This window comes from Aricia agestis, chromosome 6 (assembly GCF_905147365.1).
Source record: "Aricia agestis chromosome 6, ilAriAges1.1, whole genome shotgun sequence".
NCBI lineage: Eukaryota > Metazoa > Arthropoda > Insecta > Lepidoptera > Lycaenidae > Aricia > Aricia agestis.
This window is the reverse complement of record NC_056411.1, coordinates 15654905-15674913: the sequence shown is the minus strand read 5'-3', so window position 1 is coordinate 15674913 and position 20009 is coordinate 15654905. Positions and strand designations below refer to the sequence as shown.

At 39.1% G+C, this 20009-nt stretch overlaps 1 protein-coding gene across 2 annotated transcripts in view; it reads left to right on the top strand.

The window, feature by feature from the left end:
* LOC121727660 (jmjC domain-containing histone demethylation protein 1) overlaps positions 1–20009 on the top strand; it is a 58741-nt gene that overhangs the window by 13781 nt on the left and 24951 nt on the right. The window contains exons 3-15 of one of the 2 annotated variants that reach the window (XM_042115622.1): positions 7244–7355; positions 9577–9741; positions 11146–11281; positions 11431–11558; positions 11820–11969; positions 12610–12786; positions 15693–15852; positions 16500–16626; positions 16901–17024; positions 17608–17689; positions 18598–18752; positions 19127–19210; positions 19415–19514. In XM_042115622.1, the coding sequence (XP_041971556.1) occupies positions 7244–7355; positions 9577–9741; positions 11146–11281; positions 11431–11558; positions 11820–11969; positions 12610–12786; positions 15693–15852; positions 16500–16626; positions 16901–17024; positions 17608–17689; positions 18598–18752; positions 19127–19210; positions 19415–19514 (1700 nt within the window). Of the gene's footprint in view, positions 1–7243; positions 7356–9576; positions 9742–11145; positions 11282–11430; positions 11559–11819; positions 11970–12609; positions 12787–15692; positions 15853–16499; positions 16627–16900; positions 17025–17607; positions 17699–18597; positions 18753–19126; positions 19211–19414; positions 19515–20009 lie in introns of both variants that reach the window. The other variant, XM_042115621.1, reaches the window with a different exon arrangement.

The following is a 20009-nucleotide window of genomic DNA, read 5'->3' as shown; positions in this document are numbered from 1 at the left end:
TTTTATTTGATGATAAGGGTAAAATATGGTTTCCTATGCCAAGTTCTACTAGAAATATGCATTTGTTCAATGAAATTGAATATAGGTCAAGTAGCCTATTCTACTCGGTGTAAGCAAGGCTTACAGCACGAGCCCTGCCCACGCCTGTATCGGTTATAGTGTATTAGTGTTACATACACTATAACCGATACCGAGACTACACATATTATAATCTAGTCCGAGTTGAGTCATCGATAGTCCAAAACTATACACTTGCGTTCGAAAGTTTAGCTTCAGATTGTTATACATAAGTTAGTATGATGGCCGCGCTCAGAGAATGATGATTAAAACTACAATTTAATGAAGGGTTTGACAGATAATGTATGGGGCTTGTGTCAAAATCTTCATTTAATTATTTACAGTTAAGTAATTACTAATTAATATTCGACTCTGACTGCCGCACTCAGAGTGGAACATTAATTACTTAATGTAATTAATTCAAAATTTACTTATAAGGCCCATACAATCTGTCAAACTCTTCATTAAATTATTAAAGGTTAATCATAATTAAATGTCTCTAAGTACGGCGGTGAGTGCGCCAGTGAGAGTCGTCAATCAACAACGCTTTTGAAATCTACTAGAACTAATTTGATATCATGCAGGGCCTTATTGTGGATTCATTGGATGAACACTGAACAACGTTATTGAAAAATAATAATTGAATAAAAAATATAAATTATGCCAAACTACACGCGTTTTACTAATGTACATAATGAGATTACAGTAATTATTAAATTCAATTTATTTGGTTCCGAATAATTTTATTATCTTTTCAGTAGGGGAAGTTCAATTTATATGTGTGTGTGTGACTAGCTGGAAAAAACGAGAGAGATCCTGGTGTCCTGAAATACAGGCTACGCCTTGTTTAGGCACCAGTCTCCCACATAAATTATTGTGCTAACTTTGTAATGTGTAAAACATCTTGTAATTGTACCTGTGTCCTGTGGTGAGATAAATAAACGTTTATTTTTTTTATTTTTGCTACTGCAGTACCTATAAATAACAATTTATACTGCAGCATATAATATTTGCATGCTATTGTATGGCTAAAGTGTCAGAACCATTAATATTGTAAACATCTTTTATAACCACCACTTTTACTGCAAATAAAGAACTGATTACTGATTTAAATAGTGTACGCAGAGAGTTCAATTGACTGTACAGGGGCCCTATTATGAGCTCTTAAATCCATTCACTTTATGTCCTTATACAGTCAGATAAGGACGTAAAAAGAATGGATTTAAGAGCTCATGATAGAGGTACAGGAATAGGTAGAGTCCATTGTTGACTCTTGACTTTCCTCTTATAATCAATAGTCCAAGTAAACGTTCAATCGTGATCATTTTGGTGTGGTCACTTGACCAGCGGTCACGAGACCGTTTGCTTTGCAACATGTTACATGTCGGATATAAATCCGATTATTATTGACTGCATGTGCTAGTAGCGCCCTCTGCTCTGCTCCGACCTACACATAATATTACGTAAAGGTATTGTATTTTAGTTGTGAAAATTGGCGTACAGACTACAGGCAATAACATAATATAGAAAATATATCCGTACTGTGTATACAAACGTTTAAATGTTTTCGTCTACATACCTACCTACTATTATAGAAAAATCGCTTCACAGAAAAAAAAAAACATTGTATTAAATTTTGTATCAATTACTACTTTATTGTGTTGCCTGGCTTTCCTTCCCCATTTAAATAGAGCGCATTTTAGTGGAATAGTCATGATTACAGTTGTAAATTTAAGTTATTGATGAATACGTCCCCATTCTGCGCTTGCCGGTGCTAATTTGATTGGTACTAGTTTCGTACCAGAATATTTAAAAAACTACACAGTGGACCAGTGGTTCTTAAACTTTTATGGTGGCGGAAACCTTTTAAGAAGTCACATTTTGGACGGACAAAGAAATAATGTTTTGTCTTTGAATTAATTGTCTCCATCCTGAGTGACATTTCTATTGTAACACCTTACAAGGCATTACCATACATACAAGAAACGTGATTATTTTGCGCTTTTTTGTTCGTAATCAATAATGGCAATAGCTAGGCACTTGAAATTTTCACAAAATATTTAATTATATTTGTACTTAATAATTAATATAAATAAAATTAAAATAAATAATGAAGGGGGCTCCCATACAAAAATCTTAATTTTTGACCTGTTTTTGCTCTACGGTACGAAATCCTTCGTGCGCGAGTCTGACTCGCACTTGGCCCATTTTTGTTGTTAGTTTCATTTCAAGGTCAGAGTAGATTGTTTTACTGTATGTTACTATTATACTGTGATTGAACGGTATCGTTACCGACTAGGTAAGTTAGATCTAATGCGGCTCGTTGAATGTATGAGGGCGGGGATCAGCGGAACTGGTTCATTATTGTCTCATTAGATGAGATACTTGATGCTTTATATATCTAGGTCAGTGCATAGAACACTAAGGGCCAACGCTAAAACTCGCGCGGGCGCACGTTCGCATGTGTATAATGAAAAAAATAGTATAGGCAGCGCAGGCGCGTGCGACGGAGCGCGGACGCGGGCGACGGACTGTCACACGCGCGGCAGACGGCGGGCACACGGCGCGGGCGCACGCCTTTCGAAGTCGATGTTGTTTCCGTTGACGTCCGTGTTTTAGCGACGCCCAAAGGGCCAACGTTAAAACACGAGCGGATGCAGGCGCGGGCGAACCCGTCGGAAGACCGCCGCGGGCTATGAATCCACGAGCGGGCACCCGTCGCGTGCGTGCATCTTATTTAGCGCTGCTAGTATAATTTTTATCTCGAGCTTGTATAGTTGTGTCGAGTGAATTACCATGGATTATTTACTAATTTATAATTTGGCATATACAATGTGTCCCGACACCGGTGTCCGATCCTTTAATGTCATGATCTATGGCATATTTTATCGACAAATTGGTCCTCAAATTTTTTCTCTTTCTCACGGTTGTAAAATGGCAGCCATTTTAGTTTTTCTCGAGCTTTCACACTAATCTGACCAGTACTTCTCATGTAAATATCCTATAAAGATAAAAAGGGTTTCATTTGATAGCTTAACTTGTGGACTACGCTTACACAGGCAATATGTTATAAATTTTCATGGAATTAAACATAGAAAAGCCAAAGTTTAAGAAAAAAAATTGTGTATTTTTTAATGGCTTTTTGTAAAAAGATAGAGGAGGTTTTTATCTAAAACTAGCTGTTGCCCGCGACTTCGTCCGCGTTAGTTTATAGTTGTTCCGTGGTTGTTCCCGTACATCGATTGAGTCGTTTACGCGCAAACCAGAAAAGTATATTGTGTGGGAACCGCACATTTTTCCGGGACAAAAACATTCCTTGTCCCAGATTCAAATTAGTATCTCCAATCTAAATTTCATCAAAATAGATTATTTAATCTAAACTATTTAGTTTAGGCGAGAATCATTAAAGTTTATTGTGCGGGAACCGTATATTTTCCGGGATAAAAAGTATCCCTTGTCCTTTCCCGAGACTGAAAGTGTTGCGATACCAAATTTCATCAAAATAGATTGAATAGCTTAGGCGATAATCATAAAAATGGCCAAGCCACCCATTTTAACTTATGTGTAGAGATTTTAAATGCTCCTCGTGCAGCTGACACATTATTTTATGAAGTATTTTGCCGCGACTTTAGTGTAAAATTAAGGTTTTTAGATTTAGGGCTGAAATGTAAGGTTAAAAACTTGGCTCTACATGAGATCTCACTACTTTTTGACACCACGAACTATATATTCTCATCTTGGCAACATTTTTACATGAAAATGTTTTTGTTGGGATTTAATTTCTTTTTGTAAGTTGGTGATATTTTTTCTTTTAGTTCATTTTTTTTCTTGTCCAACTCACTGGACCGCCGATGTGCGAAAAGGTTCCTCTTAGAACATTGTTTTGATAAACCTCAAAAGTAAAGGCATAAATAGCTGCAGCAGCCATGAGTTCGGAGGTTGCACCGTAAGTATTTGTGTTCAACATATCCCGTGAATAAGTATCGGAATCGAGATAGATCTCCCCGTCCTCAGCACAAGTATAAAGTTGCAGTTCAGTCCAGTGCTCTACAACATATTGCATTTTGTCGTACATCAAATACGTCAAGGAATGGAAGAGGCATGAACCATCTCCCGGCATGTGTACCACCCGATGACGTCGAAGTCCGCCATCTACTTCCAGTACAACAATTTCAGAAACCATGTTATAATAAAATTACTAAACAAAACGTTAACTATTTAAACTATTAATTTTGAAATTGCACAACAATTACATTGAACTAAACTTTCAAAATAACGAGAAAACTATTAATATGCAGCTAATCTTTAAAATTAAAAATACATTTTTTTAAATTACACAACAATTACATTTAACTGAACCTTCAAATTAACGAGATAACTTATAATATTATGCAGGTTGATTTATGATATAATATAGCAGGAGTAGAATTATTGTATTAATTAATAATTAATAATTATTATTATTCTCTAATACTATTATTGGCATTCAGGATACACATTAATAATCTGTCTTAAGAGGAGTCCACACCGCCCTTTTTTCCATACAAACGTTGTCCCCTGTTTCCTCCCTGGATAATGCTAGTAGAGTTATAATTTTTTTCCTGAATATCTACGGCCACTAATACAATGTCCCTATGTTTTTTTTTTCATAATTTAATTATAAAATAAGATATGAACGTTCAAAAACCCAAAAAAAGGCCAGATTTTCCGCTGTGTTCAAACGTCCAGAAAACAGATTTGGCTAGATTATACAAAAAAAGCAAAACATAGGAACACAGCTCAAGCCTTTTTTTAATCTTTAATGAAAAAAATACTTAAATCGGTTAAGTTTTGGAGAAGGAATCAGGGGACAACGAATCGTTGATTTTCTGGATTTTCTGCAGTTGTCTCTATCGCGTTCTGCGGTATAGGCTTGAGGTAAGGGAGACAGCTATAAATATTACACGTACTTTTTTTCATTGTGTAATAATATATAATAATACTAGCTTTTTGACCGAGCTGTGCTGGGTGTTCGATAAAACACGAATAAAATTATATTTTCTAAAAATGATTCCTAGCTAGATCGATTTATCGCCCCCGAAACCCCTATATACTAAATTTCATGAAAATCGATGGAGCCGATTCCGAGATTCCAATTACATAATATATTATAAGTACAAGAATTGCTCGTTTAAAGATATAAGATAGCCATTTGACTTTCGGGGTAATGTTTCCCACTTTAAACTAACCGTTGTTGTTTACATACTAAAATTCCCAATAATGAATATATTTTTAATCTATTTCAAGTTTACCCTTAAGGGTCACCGCAGATATACGTTTTCAAGTTGGCCGACTATCATACTGCGTACAACTAAATTGCGTAGTATCACAATTTAATTGGACAACTTTTTAATTATTGTAGGTAATCGGAAAGGAGTCACGGTTTTAATACGATTGGTGTCCAATTATTATTTAGTTGTACAATTTAGTTGGATGCAATGTGCGAGCTCTCATAAGTCGCTATAGCTATTGGTATACTTTGTGAATTGCGATTCAGTAATTGGCCAACTTGAAATTGTAAGTCTGCGGTCGCTCTAAGTAAACATAGGGACATGGAATAAGATGTAGGGTTCACTGTTGGGTCTCCGCTAAACTCACTCACTAGACGAAACACAGCGCAAGCGCTGTTTCACGCCGGTTTTCTGTGAGTCTGTGGTCTCTCATGGCTTTTTATTAGTCACATTCTTGTGACAAATAAAAATGACATTTTATACTATTTTTTATTTTGTATCTAGCTTAAGAAACGGGGATATCTCATACTAACATCCACCCTCTATATCAAGGGGATGGGAAAGGGTAGGTCGGGTTTGATAATTTTTTTGTTGTTTCTGTACTAATAGTAGGTAACATACCAAATTTCAGCTTTCTCAGAGTTCAGGAAGTACCCTAACAATTTTGATGATCGGTGAGTCAGTGCCAGAAATGTGGGTTTTTGGACACCTATAAAATCTAAAGTATAATAGTAACAATATTCAATCTTTGCGCATTTAATTATTATACTCATGCTATTATATCTGCAAAATTTCAACTATCTGGCATTATCCGAACCAGAGTTACGAGGGTGCAAAAATACGACGAAACGTTTCGAGAAAAGGTAGGCAGTGCCCATGCGCGCTTCGCTTGGCTCATCTTGGCGGGGGCACTCCCGTGCACCCAGATAAAACTTCGGTTATGATTTTCTGTCCTAGTCAAATATTATTTTTACTGTGACTGAATTTTAAGTTTGTAGACCTACAGCGTGAGAAATCAGATGCCTGGCTCTACATAATATTATGTAACTTTTTAACACTTAATATAATGGCTACGACAACAAATAACATTTTTAAATAATAATAAACTTCCTATTATATGAGCGGTTTTCGTTTTTATGTGAACAACGTATTGTGGTAGTCACAATAGTCGAGCGTGTTCCTACTTCATTGTAGTCTTGGCGCTCATTACTTTCCATTTTACTTGAAGCATTGGACAGGGTCGGGTCCAAAACTACTTTAAGAAACGTGCTAACTTGAAGGTCATTATAGTGTTCTTAACGTTTTCAAAATATTAGTCATAGTGCCACTAAAATTGTTAGTGAGTCACGACTTACGAAGCTACTAAATAAAAAAAATAGTTTTTTAGTATGATTGTCGGCTAGAGTACTGCGTTAGCTAGAAGGTTTAGCATGACTAGCCAGCAAACCTTGAGGAATTTATAAAATAATGGTAATATGTCTATCTATGTTCCTCCGTAACGCCTTAATCACTTTTTAGCCTATGATCACAATGAATGAGGAGATTCGTTAATCGTTATACTATTTGCGTGATGCTTACATTTTGCTCTACGCCACTACAAGGCAAGGCACTAGGCAGCCGGGGCATGGGTCGCTAGACCAAGACGTCCTGGGCCCTGGCCCCTGGCGCATTTGCCAAGACTTTTCCTTATCGCTTCTTTATAGAATCGCCGATCAAAATGTATGGAATTGACATAAGCATTCGTTAATATGACGTTGACGTTCGACTCGTCTAATATCAATTCCATACATTTTGATCGGCGATTCTATAAAGAAGCGATAAAGAAGACGTCTCGGCTACAGGCTCTGGTGACGGCGGTGGTGAACAAACGGCCTTAGAATGTTTTGAAGCTTCAACCCTCATTGTGATTGTTCCAGAGTGCCCACCAGCAACTTCACAGTGAACGACGTGCGGATGTGCGTCGGCTCGCGGCGCCTGCTCGACGTCATGGACGTCAACACGCAGAAGAACATCGAGATGACGATGAAGGTGCGTATAGTCCGGAGTTGTTTTACTCCGGACTATCCATGATAGTCGTTGGCATTAATCGTCAGAGGTTAAAAAATGTCTGGAAGTAGGGTAGTGTTTGTCGGAGGTAAAAAAAACGAAGGTAGTAGTTTTCCCGTGAAACTCAAAAAATAACTGAAAGTAAGTACTGTAGATTTATTTTCGAACTGCATCAGCGTGCAAGGTAGCTTCAGAATACAGTGGTTCAGTAATTCAGTTCATGGAAGTATTTGTTGTAGGAGGATAGGGTTGCCATCACCCAAAATTCAGGCATGACAAAATTCCCGGACATTTGGCTGAAATGTGGTTATTTCCTCGGACACGTCTTAAACAGCATTTACGATAACGTCTTGCCAATTTTTGCTTTTCCAACAAGAAGTTGTAAAAATCAGAATTACTCAAGTCCGTGCTAGAAACCGTGTGTATGCTTAGCGAGTTTTTAACCGACTTCCAAAAAGGAGGAGGTTATATGTTCGGCTGTGGATATATATATTTTTTATTTGTGTATGTTCAACGATTACTCCGCCGTTTGTGAACCGATTTTCGCAATTTTTGTTTTGTTGTATGAGGTTTCACTCCAATTTGGTCCCATTTTCACAAAAGTGGTGACCTGATGATGGGAACCATGAGTAATCGAGGGTACTCCTCGAAATTTATATGGAAACATATGGTGATTTTGGTTTTATGAGTACTGTAGATTTATTTTCGAACTGCATCAGCGATTGCAAGGTAGCTTCAGAATACAGTGGTTCAGTAATTCAGTTCATGGAAGTATTTGTTGTAGGGGGATAGGGTTGCCATCACCCAAAATTCAGGCATGACAAAATTCCCGGACATTTGGCTGAATTGTGGTTATTTCCTCGGACACGTCTTAAACAGCATTTACGATAACGTCTTGCCAATTTTTGCTTTTCCAATAAGAAGTTGTAAAAATCAGAATTACTCAAGTCCGTGCTAGAAACCGTGTGTATGCTTAGCGAGTTTTTAACCGACTTCCAAAAAGGAGGAGGTTATATGTTCGGCTGTGGATATATATATTTTTTATTTGTGTATGTTCAGCGATTACTCCGCCGTTTGTGAACCGATTTTCGCAATTTTTGTTTTGTTGTATGAGGTTTCACTCCAATTTGGTCCCATTTTCACAAAAGTGGTGACCTGATGATGGGAACCATGAGTAATCGAGGGTACTCCTCGATATTTATATGGAAACATATGGTGATTTTGGTTTTATGAGAAGCATCCTAAGCATATGCTACCAAAACGCAAGATTTTGCACCGAGGTATACTATGGTTCCGAAGATACTAAGAGAACCGGATTCCTTATAGATACAAGTTTGGGGGCTTAGGCGCTGTTTTAAGAACTGAAAGCATATGCTACTATGCAAATTACATTCATCATCATCATCATCATTACCACGACAGGGTCACCAATGTCACAAAAATTGAACATAACAAATTCAACCTTAACTTCAGAGCGTAAGGCACACACTTGACATTACTTTTGAGAAGTAAGTTGCTTCGATAATATTTTTAAATGTAAGTATTGTTTAATATTATCTGCAGCTGATATTATAATATTTTGTATGTGTGACTGTTAACAAATTGTAATAACTAATAAGATACGTAGAATAATATGCAGGTGCGTATTCTACGTAAGTATAGTACGCGATGGTTTACTAGGTTAGTAACTAAAAAGAGTGAAATTATTATTTTTGACAAAAAATTAAAACCGACTTCCAAGGTAAGTGCCTTTTTCCGAATTCGGCTAAAAATCAACTATTTCTGTACTCAATCTTCATCATTTTGAAGTCGGTACCAGATATAGCTGAATCTTCAGTCTGCCAGAATATTTGAAACTTTTTGAACTGGCACCGACTTCAAAATTATGAAGATTGAAGAAGATCTTATTATTGTTTTACCTTGGAAGTCGGTTTTAATTTTTTGTTAAAAATAATAATACCTTTCGTTAATTACTGCCTGGTTAAAAAGTTGGATTTCTCTCAGCAAAAGTGTCAACCGGACACTTTTCAAAAACCCGGCCGGACGCATCCCGGACGCCCTTAAAACTAGGACAAATCCAGGGAAATCCGGACGGATGGCAATCCTATAGGGGGAGTACATATTCAGGAATCGGGTGACTGAAAATCCAACCTGACTCAAAATATGAAGAATTTAGATAATAATTTATCTATTTCACTTCTAGGATTGGCAGCGCTACTACGACGATCCGAACAAGGAGCGGCTTCTGAACGTGATATCTCTAGAGTTCTCCCACACGCGGCTCGAGAACTACGTGCAGGCGCCGCGCATCGTCCGCCAGATAGACTGGGTCGACACCGTCTGGCCGAGGCACTTGAAGGAACAACAGGTGAGTCAGTCAGATCAGATTTTATACGGCGGCCCCCCCGCCCCCCGGTACGCCCATGTACTCTGCAAATTCGGAAATCAAAGTTCTAGATTTGTAATAATGTACGGCGAAACTTTTGCCAAAGTTCATTTCTATTTATAAGTAAAACAAACATCGAAATCAAATTAACTTTTCACCGAAATTTACTTGAAAATAATTTTGTATGGTATTTTTTATATTTTTACATAGGAATATTCAAATGGTTGTGAAAAAAACTGATTTGCCAAAAATCGACCTTCCGTCGACACTACATATAATAAAGTATGTAAACCCCTGTAATTGACAAAAGACATCTTAACGAACATGGATTTTCTGTTTTAACTCACAAGGTTGAAAATCGAACCCACAGATCTAGTTTAATTGTGTTTGGGACACTATATCGCCGTTCCGAACGTTAAAACCGATTTGGGTCAACTTTTTATCGCGGTCGTTTTCACTTGTTACTTTTTCTTGCACTACAATGCTAATCATGGATGGCTGAACAGCTAACTAGCTTTCAGAAACCCTTACGTAACTGATGTAATGTCACACTGTTTTGTTTTCTGTGCGAATTTAAAGGGCCCTTTTCACGTACGGCTTAATATGATAGACAAACACGATTGCCACCAACGATATCAAAATACTTAGATACGACGTATGCCGTCAAAACTGTAGCAATGTTTTTGCATGCAAAATGTGCATCGCGAAAATATTGTCGTCGTTTTTTGTTTTACAGTAATAGCATATATTACTTTCTCTTTCGCTCATTTTACGCTTTAATCGAATCGAGAAAATATTGTCGTCCTTTTTTGTCTTACAGTAATATCATATACTACTTTCTCTTTCGCTCATTTTGCGCTTCGCTTTGATTTTTCTCTTAAAATGGAAGACAATAATTTAAATATTAATAAAATCTTGACGGCATTCTGGAGCGAATTGTAGCGAAAAACAACGCGGTAACTAATGAATTTAACACGTCCAGCTGTTACCGCGTACTAAGACACACTGCTCTCAGATGAGTGAGCTCACTCATTTCGAGGGTGACACATTTTAGCGCTGACGATTGTATGGAATGCCTTTTCTAACGTTCTAATTCTATGATTGCCACAATGATTGCCAAGGAGCAAGGTGTCCTAACATGCTCATATATGGGCGAATATAGACGAATATGCCAAAATCGAAATCGCTTGTATTGGTCCATCATAGGGCACTGTGGACCGGCCATATTCAAATTCAAATTTTGATTCTGTTAATCATCATTATTAGAAGATGAGCTCCTATGATGGAATAAAATATTATTCGATTTTCTAATTTCTGATCCTTTGTCCTATACTTCATGTTTAGCCGAATCTGACAGTAAATAACAATGTTGTGTCACCATTTCAGACTGAATCCACAAACGCGTTGGACGACATGATGTACCCCAAGGTGCAGAAATATTGTCTGATGTCTGTCAAGGGCTGTTACACAGATTTTCACATTGATTTTGGCGGGACATCTGTTTGGTACCATATTTTAAGAGGTAAATAAAAGTTATATAGAAGTGCTCAGTAATATTATCATGCATATTACAATGTTTACAATCATGAATATTACAATGTTTACAAAGACAGCTTAATTTATTGAATCAAATAAATGTGAGAATAATTATTTTGTATTTTTAAATTGCAGGGGCAAAAGTATTTTGGCTGATACCACCCACTGAAAAGAATCTGCAGCTGTATGAAAAATGGGTGCTCTCTGGAAAGCAGTCAGATGTTTTCTTCGGGGATACAGTCGAAAAATGCATCAGAGTTCATGTGAGTATCCTATTTGTTAAGACCAATTAAAAAAAAAGAGAAAATAAGAATAATACAGCAAATATCGATTATTATTTTTATAATTTTCTTTTAACATCAATATTTAAGAAAAGAAAAACATACAGCTTGTACCTGATATACTATGGAGCATTTTCTAATTCGTGCTGGAATGACGTCAGAAGCATAAAACTTGCCTGAATACAGCCAGTGGACAAAAAGTTCTCGACCATTTATTACTAAAGCTCCAATGTCCAATTCCAGCTACAAGCCGGCCACACGTTCTTCATCCCGACTGGCTGGATCCACGCGGTGTACACGCCCAGCGACTCGCTCGTCTTCGGTGGCAACTTCCTGCACCAGTTCGGTATAGAGAAGCAGCTCAAGATCGCTCAGGTCGAGGATGTTACCAAAGTAAGTTGTATTTTTAAAAGCAATGCTACGCGCTCGTTAAATCATCTAATTCTGATATATTTTGTATATATTATACTTATTATATTAACTTACACTATTTGATAATGTTTAGATAAATAAAAGTTGTTGGTTGTAGAGAAAGTTAAGAATAAAACAAAACTGGGTGACATCCATAAAGTTAATATACCTAGTGGAATAGAGAAACAAAGGCCTGAGCAAGAGAGATGTTACCATCAGTAACACTGCGTGGTAAAAAGAGACGTGTGATACATGACAGAAGCACTCTTTTTTTTGACGTCCAGTCGGCACGTGCCGCACGTTGACAATTTAATCTCATAGAATTCATGTTCAATCATGCTTGTGTAAGTGGATACGTACACATATTTTTACACACAGATGAAACCAATTTCGGTTTCGTTTGACAGCTCGAGGTTGTTGCTCTATTCCGCTAGGTATATTAACTTTATGGTGACATCAGACATGCATTCTATAATTTTGACAGTAAAGTTACAAAGAGAAAACACACGTACGCGATTTGACATTAAGCGTCGTTACGATGCCTTATGCCAAATATACATTGACTACTAACGACTTCAACTTATCGAATTTCTAAGTACCCCGTTTTATTGTTGCTTTACAGGTACCCCAGAAATTCCGGTACCCGTTCTTCACGGAGATGCAGTGGTACGTGCTCGACCGGTACGTGAGCGCGCTGCTCGGCCAGTCCCACCTCAGCGTGGAGGCGCAGCCGCCGCCCACGCACACCCGACCCACAGAACACGTGCACCTTACACAGAACGAGCTGCACGGACTCAAGGTACGATTATGAATTTTGGAACGAAGCTCCTTATCGCGCGTTGCGAAAGGGGGCTAGACGGGAAAAGTTGTAACGACAATTTTTGACCGACACTTATTTTAGTACCTGCGAGACAGACGGTGTTGATGTGGCGATGACGTCAACTGGCGGGAAATTTAAAACTTCGTTCCATCTGGGTGTCCCTTGACACCTCTCAAGTTTTTCATTAAAAGTTTTACTGTTGATTAACTTAGGTAGCTCATGTTTAAGCCCGGGCGCGCACTAGCGGCCAAGCCGCAGCGGCCATCGAGATAGATACCTTAGTATGAAACCGCCATAGACGACGCGCACCTGGCCGCAACGCGGTCAGCGGCCACACCATACTTTCGATGGCCGCTGCGACCTGGCCGCTAGTGTGTGGCTAAAGGGTTATAGTCTAAGTAATATATAGTTCCGTCAACTTCCGTCTATATTACTGTGACTACTGCCTTTATGACTAGCCATATTATGTTGCGTCAAGTGATGGAATCATCAAAAAATGTCATAGCAACAGTAATTCTGCTAATGACGTCATCCATAGTGACCACATGATTTGGAGTAAAGCTTAGATTTTTGTACTTATGAATTATGAACTTTAATACCGCCAATTATAGATTATACAAATGCTAGTACGCACTAGCACGCACGCAGCTTTAAATAAATTACTTTTGTGGCCTGCCACAAAACAATTTTTTTTTAACTTTTTATATACTAGATTCCTTTAATAAAATAAAAATAAAATAAAATGTCTTTATTTCAGGTATCAAAGACCCATAACATGTAAAAATTTCATTAATTTAGCATCACATAAAAATTCAAAAATCCACAATTAAAATTACCAATAATCTAGTTCATGCATTATAATTATGATAAAATAAACTTAAATGAAATTAAATTGATTAAAGGTCATAAATAAAATTCAACTGAATAAATTAAACGAAATTAATAAATAGATTAAATTAAATTAATAAATAATAATTCATTGTTTATAAAATTAAAATCAGTTGTTAGGTGTATAAAATTAAAATATTTACTAAAATAACATAAAAAAAATATATCCTGGATTTCTTATATCTAAAAAGCAACATATTTTACGTCAAAGAGTGATGCCACGACTGCCTCCATACCAGACATGTTTATCACAACAGTGCTTGGTGTAGGGGCAATCGAGTCTGTCAGCTATCATGGCTAAGACATTGTTGGAGCTAGCCCGCACTCTGCGCACGAGGGACGCGCAACGTTTGCGTATAGTAGCATAAAAGCAGTCGGTTCGCGCCTCGGCAAACATACCAGAGGCACTGCAAAAGCGTGGTAGCCCCAGTATCGCTCTAAAAGCATTGTTGAACTGAACACGGATGGCGTTGTATGCCCGCTGTGTATAGTCAGCCCACAGAGCGCAGGTGTACAGCGAGGTGCAGTACGCACGGAAAAGTGTGATTTTCACTCCGATTGAACAACGCGCGAATCTGCGGGCCAGCATATTCGCCCGGACAGACAACGCCCTCCGCTCCCTCTCTATATCAGGGTCATCCCTTAGGACGGCGGTGACTATATGTCCGAGGTATTTAAATTCGTAGACTCTGTCCAGAGGAGTATTATTTAGCCATACTGGTGGTATGCTCGGAGGACATCTAGCACCGCCGGCCTCGAAGACCATAAACCTACTTTTAGTCGTGTTGTACCTCAGGCCATGGCTTTCAGCGTACCTCTCACATACCCGTATCAGCTCCCTGAGGCCGCAAACTGATGCACTCAAAAGCACCATATCGTCGGCGTAGCTGATATTGTTGACACAGATGTCATCAATATGACAGCCAACATGCTTGCTGCTGAGCTCACAAATCAGCGCGTCCAAATATATATTGAACAGGGTTGGAGAGGTTAACCCCCCCTGTCTCACCCCACCTTGTAGCCGATACGGCTCCGACATTGCGCCCGCCCATCGAACGTTGTTGACCTGGTGTGTATACCAATACCTTAATATTTCAATGCACTCTGGTGGTAAATTAAGGTCCTCAAGCTTCTTCCAAAGGATATCATACACGACCAGGTCAAACGCCTTAGACAGGTCGAGGAAACACGCAAACACTGGAGTCTTTCGACTCGTGTAATATCTGACGGTGTGCTTAAGACATAGTATTGCACTCTCAGTCGACAGTTTGGGTCTAAAACCGAATTGATTGTGGTGCAGATTTATGTGACTCTCAAGCTGTAAATTAAGCACACCGTCAAATACCTTAGCAGCAACTGTGGCCAACGAGATAGGTCTATAGTTGGATGTATCGGCAAGATTTCCTGTCTTGTTTTTCACAATAGGAACCACAATTGTCCTCAACATGTCCACAGGAAGGTAGGAGTGACTCACGCACAGTGAGTAAAATAACGCAAGAACTCTGAGAATATGAGGTCCAGCATGCTGAAGATGCTCGATGCTGAGGCCATCATGTCCAGGGGACTTTCCCTTTGTCATATTTTTAATAATTGATTTTACTTCTTTGGTTTTAACCTTAAATAGCACTTTTCCACTAGCATGACCCGCATCGACCATCCCAGCGGACGACCCCACCTCTGATTGCACCATAAATGCTCTTTAAAAATATCTGCAATCTTTTTATGATCGCTAACGCCATTGACACTCCCAGGAAGGCCAGCTTTTAAGTCGCTTTACGCGTGAGTCTTAACTCTTAGGTCCTGTTTCACCACTTTTTGATAAAGTGCCAAATAGGCTATTCACAACTTTTTTTACAGATTATCCATAACAGATCTGTCAAGTTAATTGGTGGATAGCCTATTCGTCATTTATCAGGAAATTGTGAAACAGGCCCTTTATCTCATATGTGATATGAGCAATCTTTTTTCCCTAATACATAGTTTATATATGTTTCCAGGCGATCGTGGTATACCTCCACCAGCTGCCGCAGGCGCGTAAGTCTGTGCCGGAACTGCTGTCGGAGCCGATCGCGCTCGTCAAGGACGTACGCACGCTGGTCGAACAGCACCGACACGACAAACAGTCGCTAGCAGTCACCGGCGTACCGGTGCTTAAAGGTGAAGACTTTGAAAGGGAAAGAAGGATTTTATTTGTGTATAATAAGCTACAAGCAGACTATGAAGTTGTATTAAGGAATATTTGCACATTTTGTGGTAGAGCCATGCATCGGCACGAATGGGCCGGCCTGACCGGAGAAATACCACGGGCTCAAAGAAAAACGGCGTGAAACAGCGCTTGCGCTGTGTTTCGCCGAGTCAGTGAGTTCACCGGAGGCCCAATCCCCTACCCTATTCCCTTCCCTACCCTTCCCTATTCCATTTGTTACCCTCCCCTATTCCCTCTTAAAAGGCCGGCAACGCACCTGCAGCTCTTCTGATGTTGTGTCCAACGGCGACCGAAGTTGCTTTCTATCAGATGACCCGTTTGCTCGTTTGCCCCCTTCTTTCATAAAAAAAATATTATATTTTATATCAGAGATCAGCGATAATTAATACTTCGTCTCTATCTCACAAAGATCTACTACATAGGTAGTGTAGAAATGTTATGAAATTGTACTTGACTTTTGTCCTCAATTTTACAATAACTCGCTACATAACAAAACGCAACTTCAATTGTTTGTTCAATTTAACGATGTCTGCAAAGATAAATTATGTTCAAAGTGTTGTTCTCTTTGTAATATGAAATCTGTTGTAAAAATTTTCAGGTCCAGACGAAGTAGTGACAGGCGAAAGACGGCACTCGTCAGGTCGGGGGCGTGGCGGACGCGGCGGCGGCGCCGCTCGACCGCGACCCGAGCACGCACACGGCACGCCACGACGTAGACGCACCAGGTACACATAATGTTCTGTTTCAAAAAAATTACCTAACAATAACTCTAGTAAAAAAACAGCCAAAACATCTCGGTTAAATGGAGTTTTAATTTTTCATTTATATTTTGATTTAAATTAATCGAAACGGGCTAAAATTGGACATTATTTACTACACAAAAAATTAAAACAACATAAGAAGTTCGGATCGCGAACTCTGTCGGAGTAGTTGTTAGATTGTAGGTAAAACCTTGTAATAATAAGTTGGATGACACTGAGAATATAAATTACTTTTCAGATGTAAGAAGTGCGAGGCGTGTCAGCGTACGGACTGCGGAGAGTGCGTGTTCTGTCACGACATGGTCAAGTTTGGCGGACTGGGTCGCGCGAAGCAGACTTGTATCATGCGACAGTGCCTGCAGGTAGGATCAACTTCACTGTACTAAACGGAGGCCTACAACGAAACCGTTTTGACTTTTGAGTCTCAAACCATCGAATCGAAATGCATCGTTCTGCTCTAACAACGTCATTTTACGTTTGTTAGAGTGGGACGCGGCTTTCGATTCGTTCGTTTGAGTCTCAAAACGGTTTCGTTGTACGGCCCCCTATTTGGAATCACGCACATAATACTGCGTCACAGTGAAAGGGCTGGAAAGAAAGAGGGAGAAGAAGAAGTAGTGTCATATTCACACAACCCATAATATTATGATAAATTCGTTAGGTGAATGATGTTTATAATCTTTAAACATCCTTTCGGATTTCGAAGTTACGTATGTATTTTAAAATTATTTTTCACTAGATATTATTGCCAGCAGTCACTTAATATATTATTATTCATAGAAGCACTACTTTTCCGGAATAAAAAAGTTCTATGTGTTAATTCAGAGCTCTTAGCGCATTTCGATGAGCAAGGTACAAAAAGTTGTACCATGCCTATTAAACGCACACAAACTTCCATAGAGAAAATATATACGCTGTAACTAATTTTTTATGTATCTATTTCAGCCAATGCTACCGGTGACAGCGTCGTGTGCGGTCTGCCACCTCGACGGCTGGATGCAGACACCCGTCGCGCCCCAGGCTAAGGGTAACTCGGGTAAACATACACGCAACATCACTAACTGCATTATATACTGAGTGCTAATATAATCACTTCTAACTTCTAAGTGATTATATTAGCACTATGCATGATCGTATCATCGCCGCGCGCGTATCTGGGGCCGTACTGCGAAACCGTTTTAAGACTCCAACGAAGGAATCGGAATGCCACGAGTCACGACTCACGACCCACTGTAACAAGCGTGAAATGACGTTGTTTTGTTAGAGTTGGACGCGGTATTCTGATTCGATCATGTGAGTCGCAAAACGGTTTCGTTGTAGGCCTCCTGGTCCGTTGCACGCATCCTACCATTTCATAAAAGTTTTTTCTGTCATGCGGCCAACACTTGGTGGCCAGGAGCATGTTGCCCCAATTTAACATTTACATGGGTTCATTGTTTGTAATAATATTTTTCGTACATTCTTTCATTATATCGCTACATTCTTAATTCGCATGATACGTTTTTATATTGACAAAATGGAATAAGCACAGAGTATGCATAGAGTACAAAATACAATAATTATTGACATGACGTCACACTATTGCGGATAGTGTTTTCGGCGAAGTATATAAAACTACTTGATTTATATACTTCGCCGAACGTTACCTTTTCAAGTAGGTATGTAAGTTTTTTTTTGTAAAGGAATGATAATATCTTACGATTAGCGTGAAAAAATAATTCAAGTACTTTTAGCGACAAAATTCTGTTTCCCAATGAAAATCTATAAATATAAAAATGGATTCTCAATTGTGTCAGTCGCGCTATAACTCGATAGCGGCTAAACCGATTTGGCTAATTTTGGTCTTAAAGTAATCCTGAAAGTCCAGGGAACGTTTTTAAGTGAAACGAAGTTCACCGGGACATCTAGTACATTATAATTTATTCACATTCCCAGGTCGCAACGGGCCGTCGAACCTGCGTGAGTGTTCAGTGTGCTACAGCATCGTGCACCCGGCGTGCGTGGCGCCCGGCGGGACCGTCAACGAGGACCTGCCCAACTCGTGGGAGTGCTCCACGTGCACGCAGATGGGGTTGAACCATGATTATAAGGTGAGTAGTGTTTTGTAGTATACGATCAGGGCCCGTACCACGAAACGGTTTTGAGACTCAAAGAATCGTACGAGAATGTTGCGTCCTACTCTAACAAACGTGAAATGACGTTGTCATTTCACGTTTGTTTGTTTCTTCTCAAATTTGTTTGAGTCTGAAAACCGTTTCGTGGTATGGGCCCAGATGACAAAAGCTCAGCACGCATTTACCACTACAATAAATATGTAACTGACAGACAAATATACCAACTTAGGCATTAATATTAGTATGGATAGATTTTGTTATATTTTTTTTTGACTGAGAAGTCACAGCCATTATCAGGTTCCTAACATTTGTATAATATTACGAGATTATAACTAGTATGTTTTCCCCAGCCACGTCACTTCCGCGCCCGCCAAAAGTCTTCAGATCTCAGACGCATGAGCACAAGTTCCGACGCGAGTCAGCTCAGCTTGCAGGTAATTTATACTATCTATAGTGAGTGACATAGGCTATATATTTTATACTCGTGCGAAGCCGGGGCGGGTCGCTAGTATTCTATAAACAAAAAGGAGTACAGATAAGGATATAAGTTACAATGGTTACAATTTATGACGTTTGAGAAACAAAACTTTAACTTTATTCATGTTGAATACAGAAATAATTATACATTTGTTTTACAGAATAAACTCCCCGCGCCGCCGCCACCGCTCTCTATAAAGACTGAAGCTGGATCTGACAGTGAAAACAAAAATAACCTGTCGGGTCTCAAAAATGAAGATGGTAAATGTCTACGTATTTTTTAGCTAGCAAGCAACTTATTATTGATAGCGCGTAAAGGATAACCAATCCTTTAAAGATATACATCGTGCGATAAGATTGTATGCCGCCCCGCCACGTGGCGTTAAAAAGCTAAGCCATAGTAAAAGGAGGGGAAGTAAGTTATTTTCATACAAAGGCACTGCGCGCGGCTTGTATGTGTGCGCCATAGTATCAATGCGTCGCCACGTAGGGCACACAACAAAATCTCGGCGAGTTTTAGAGGCTGGTACCGCCGAGATTTTGTTGTGTGCCGTACGTGACGTGGTGATACTATGGCGCACACATACAAGCTGCGCGCGGTGCCCTTGTATGAAGATAACTTACTTCCCCTCCTTTTACTATGGCTAAGCTTATCTTTTTGCCATCTCATTCGTCAAATGGATGTGTTATGCTAGATATGTTTCGAAATATAAGCCAGTGCACTGGTCAATGCTCATGATGGCGCCATATTATTTT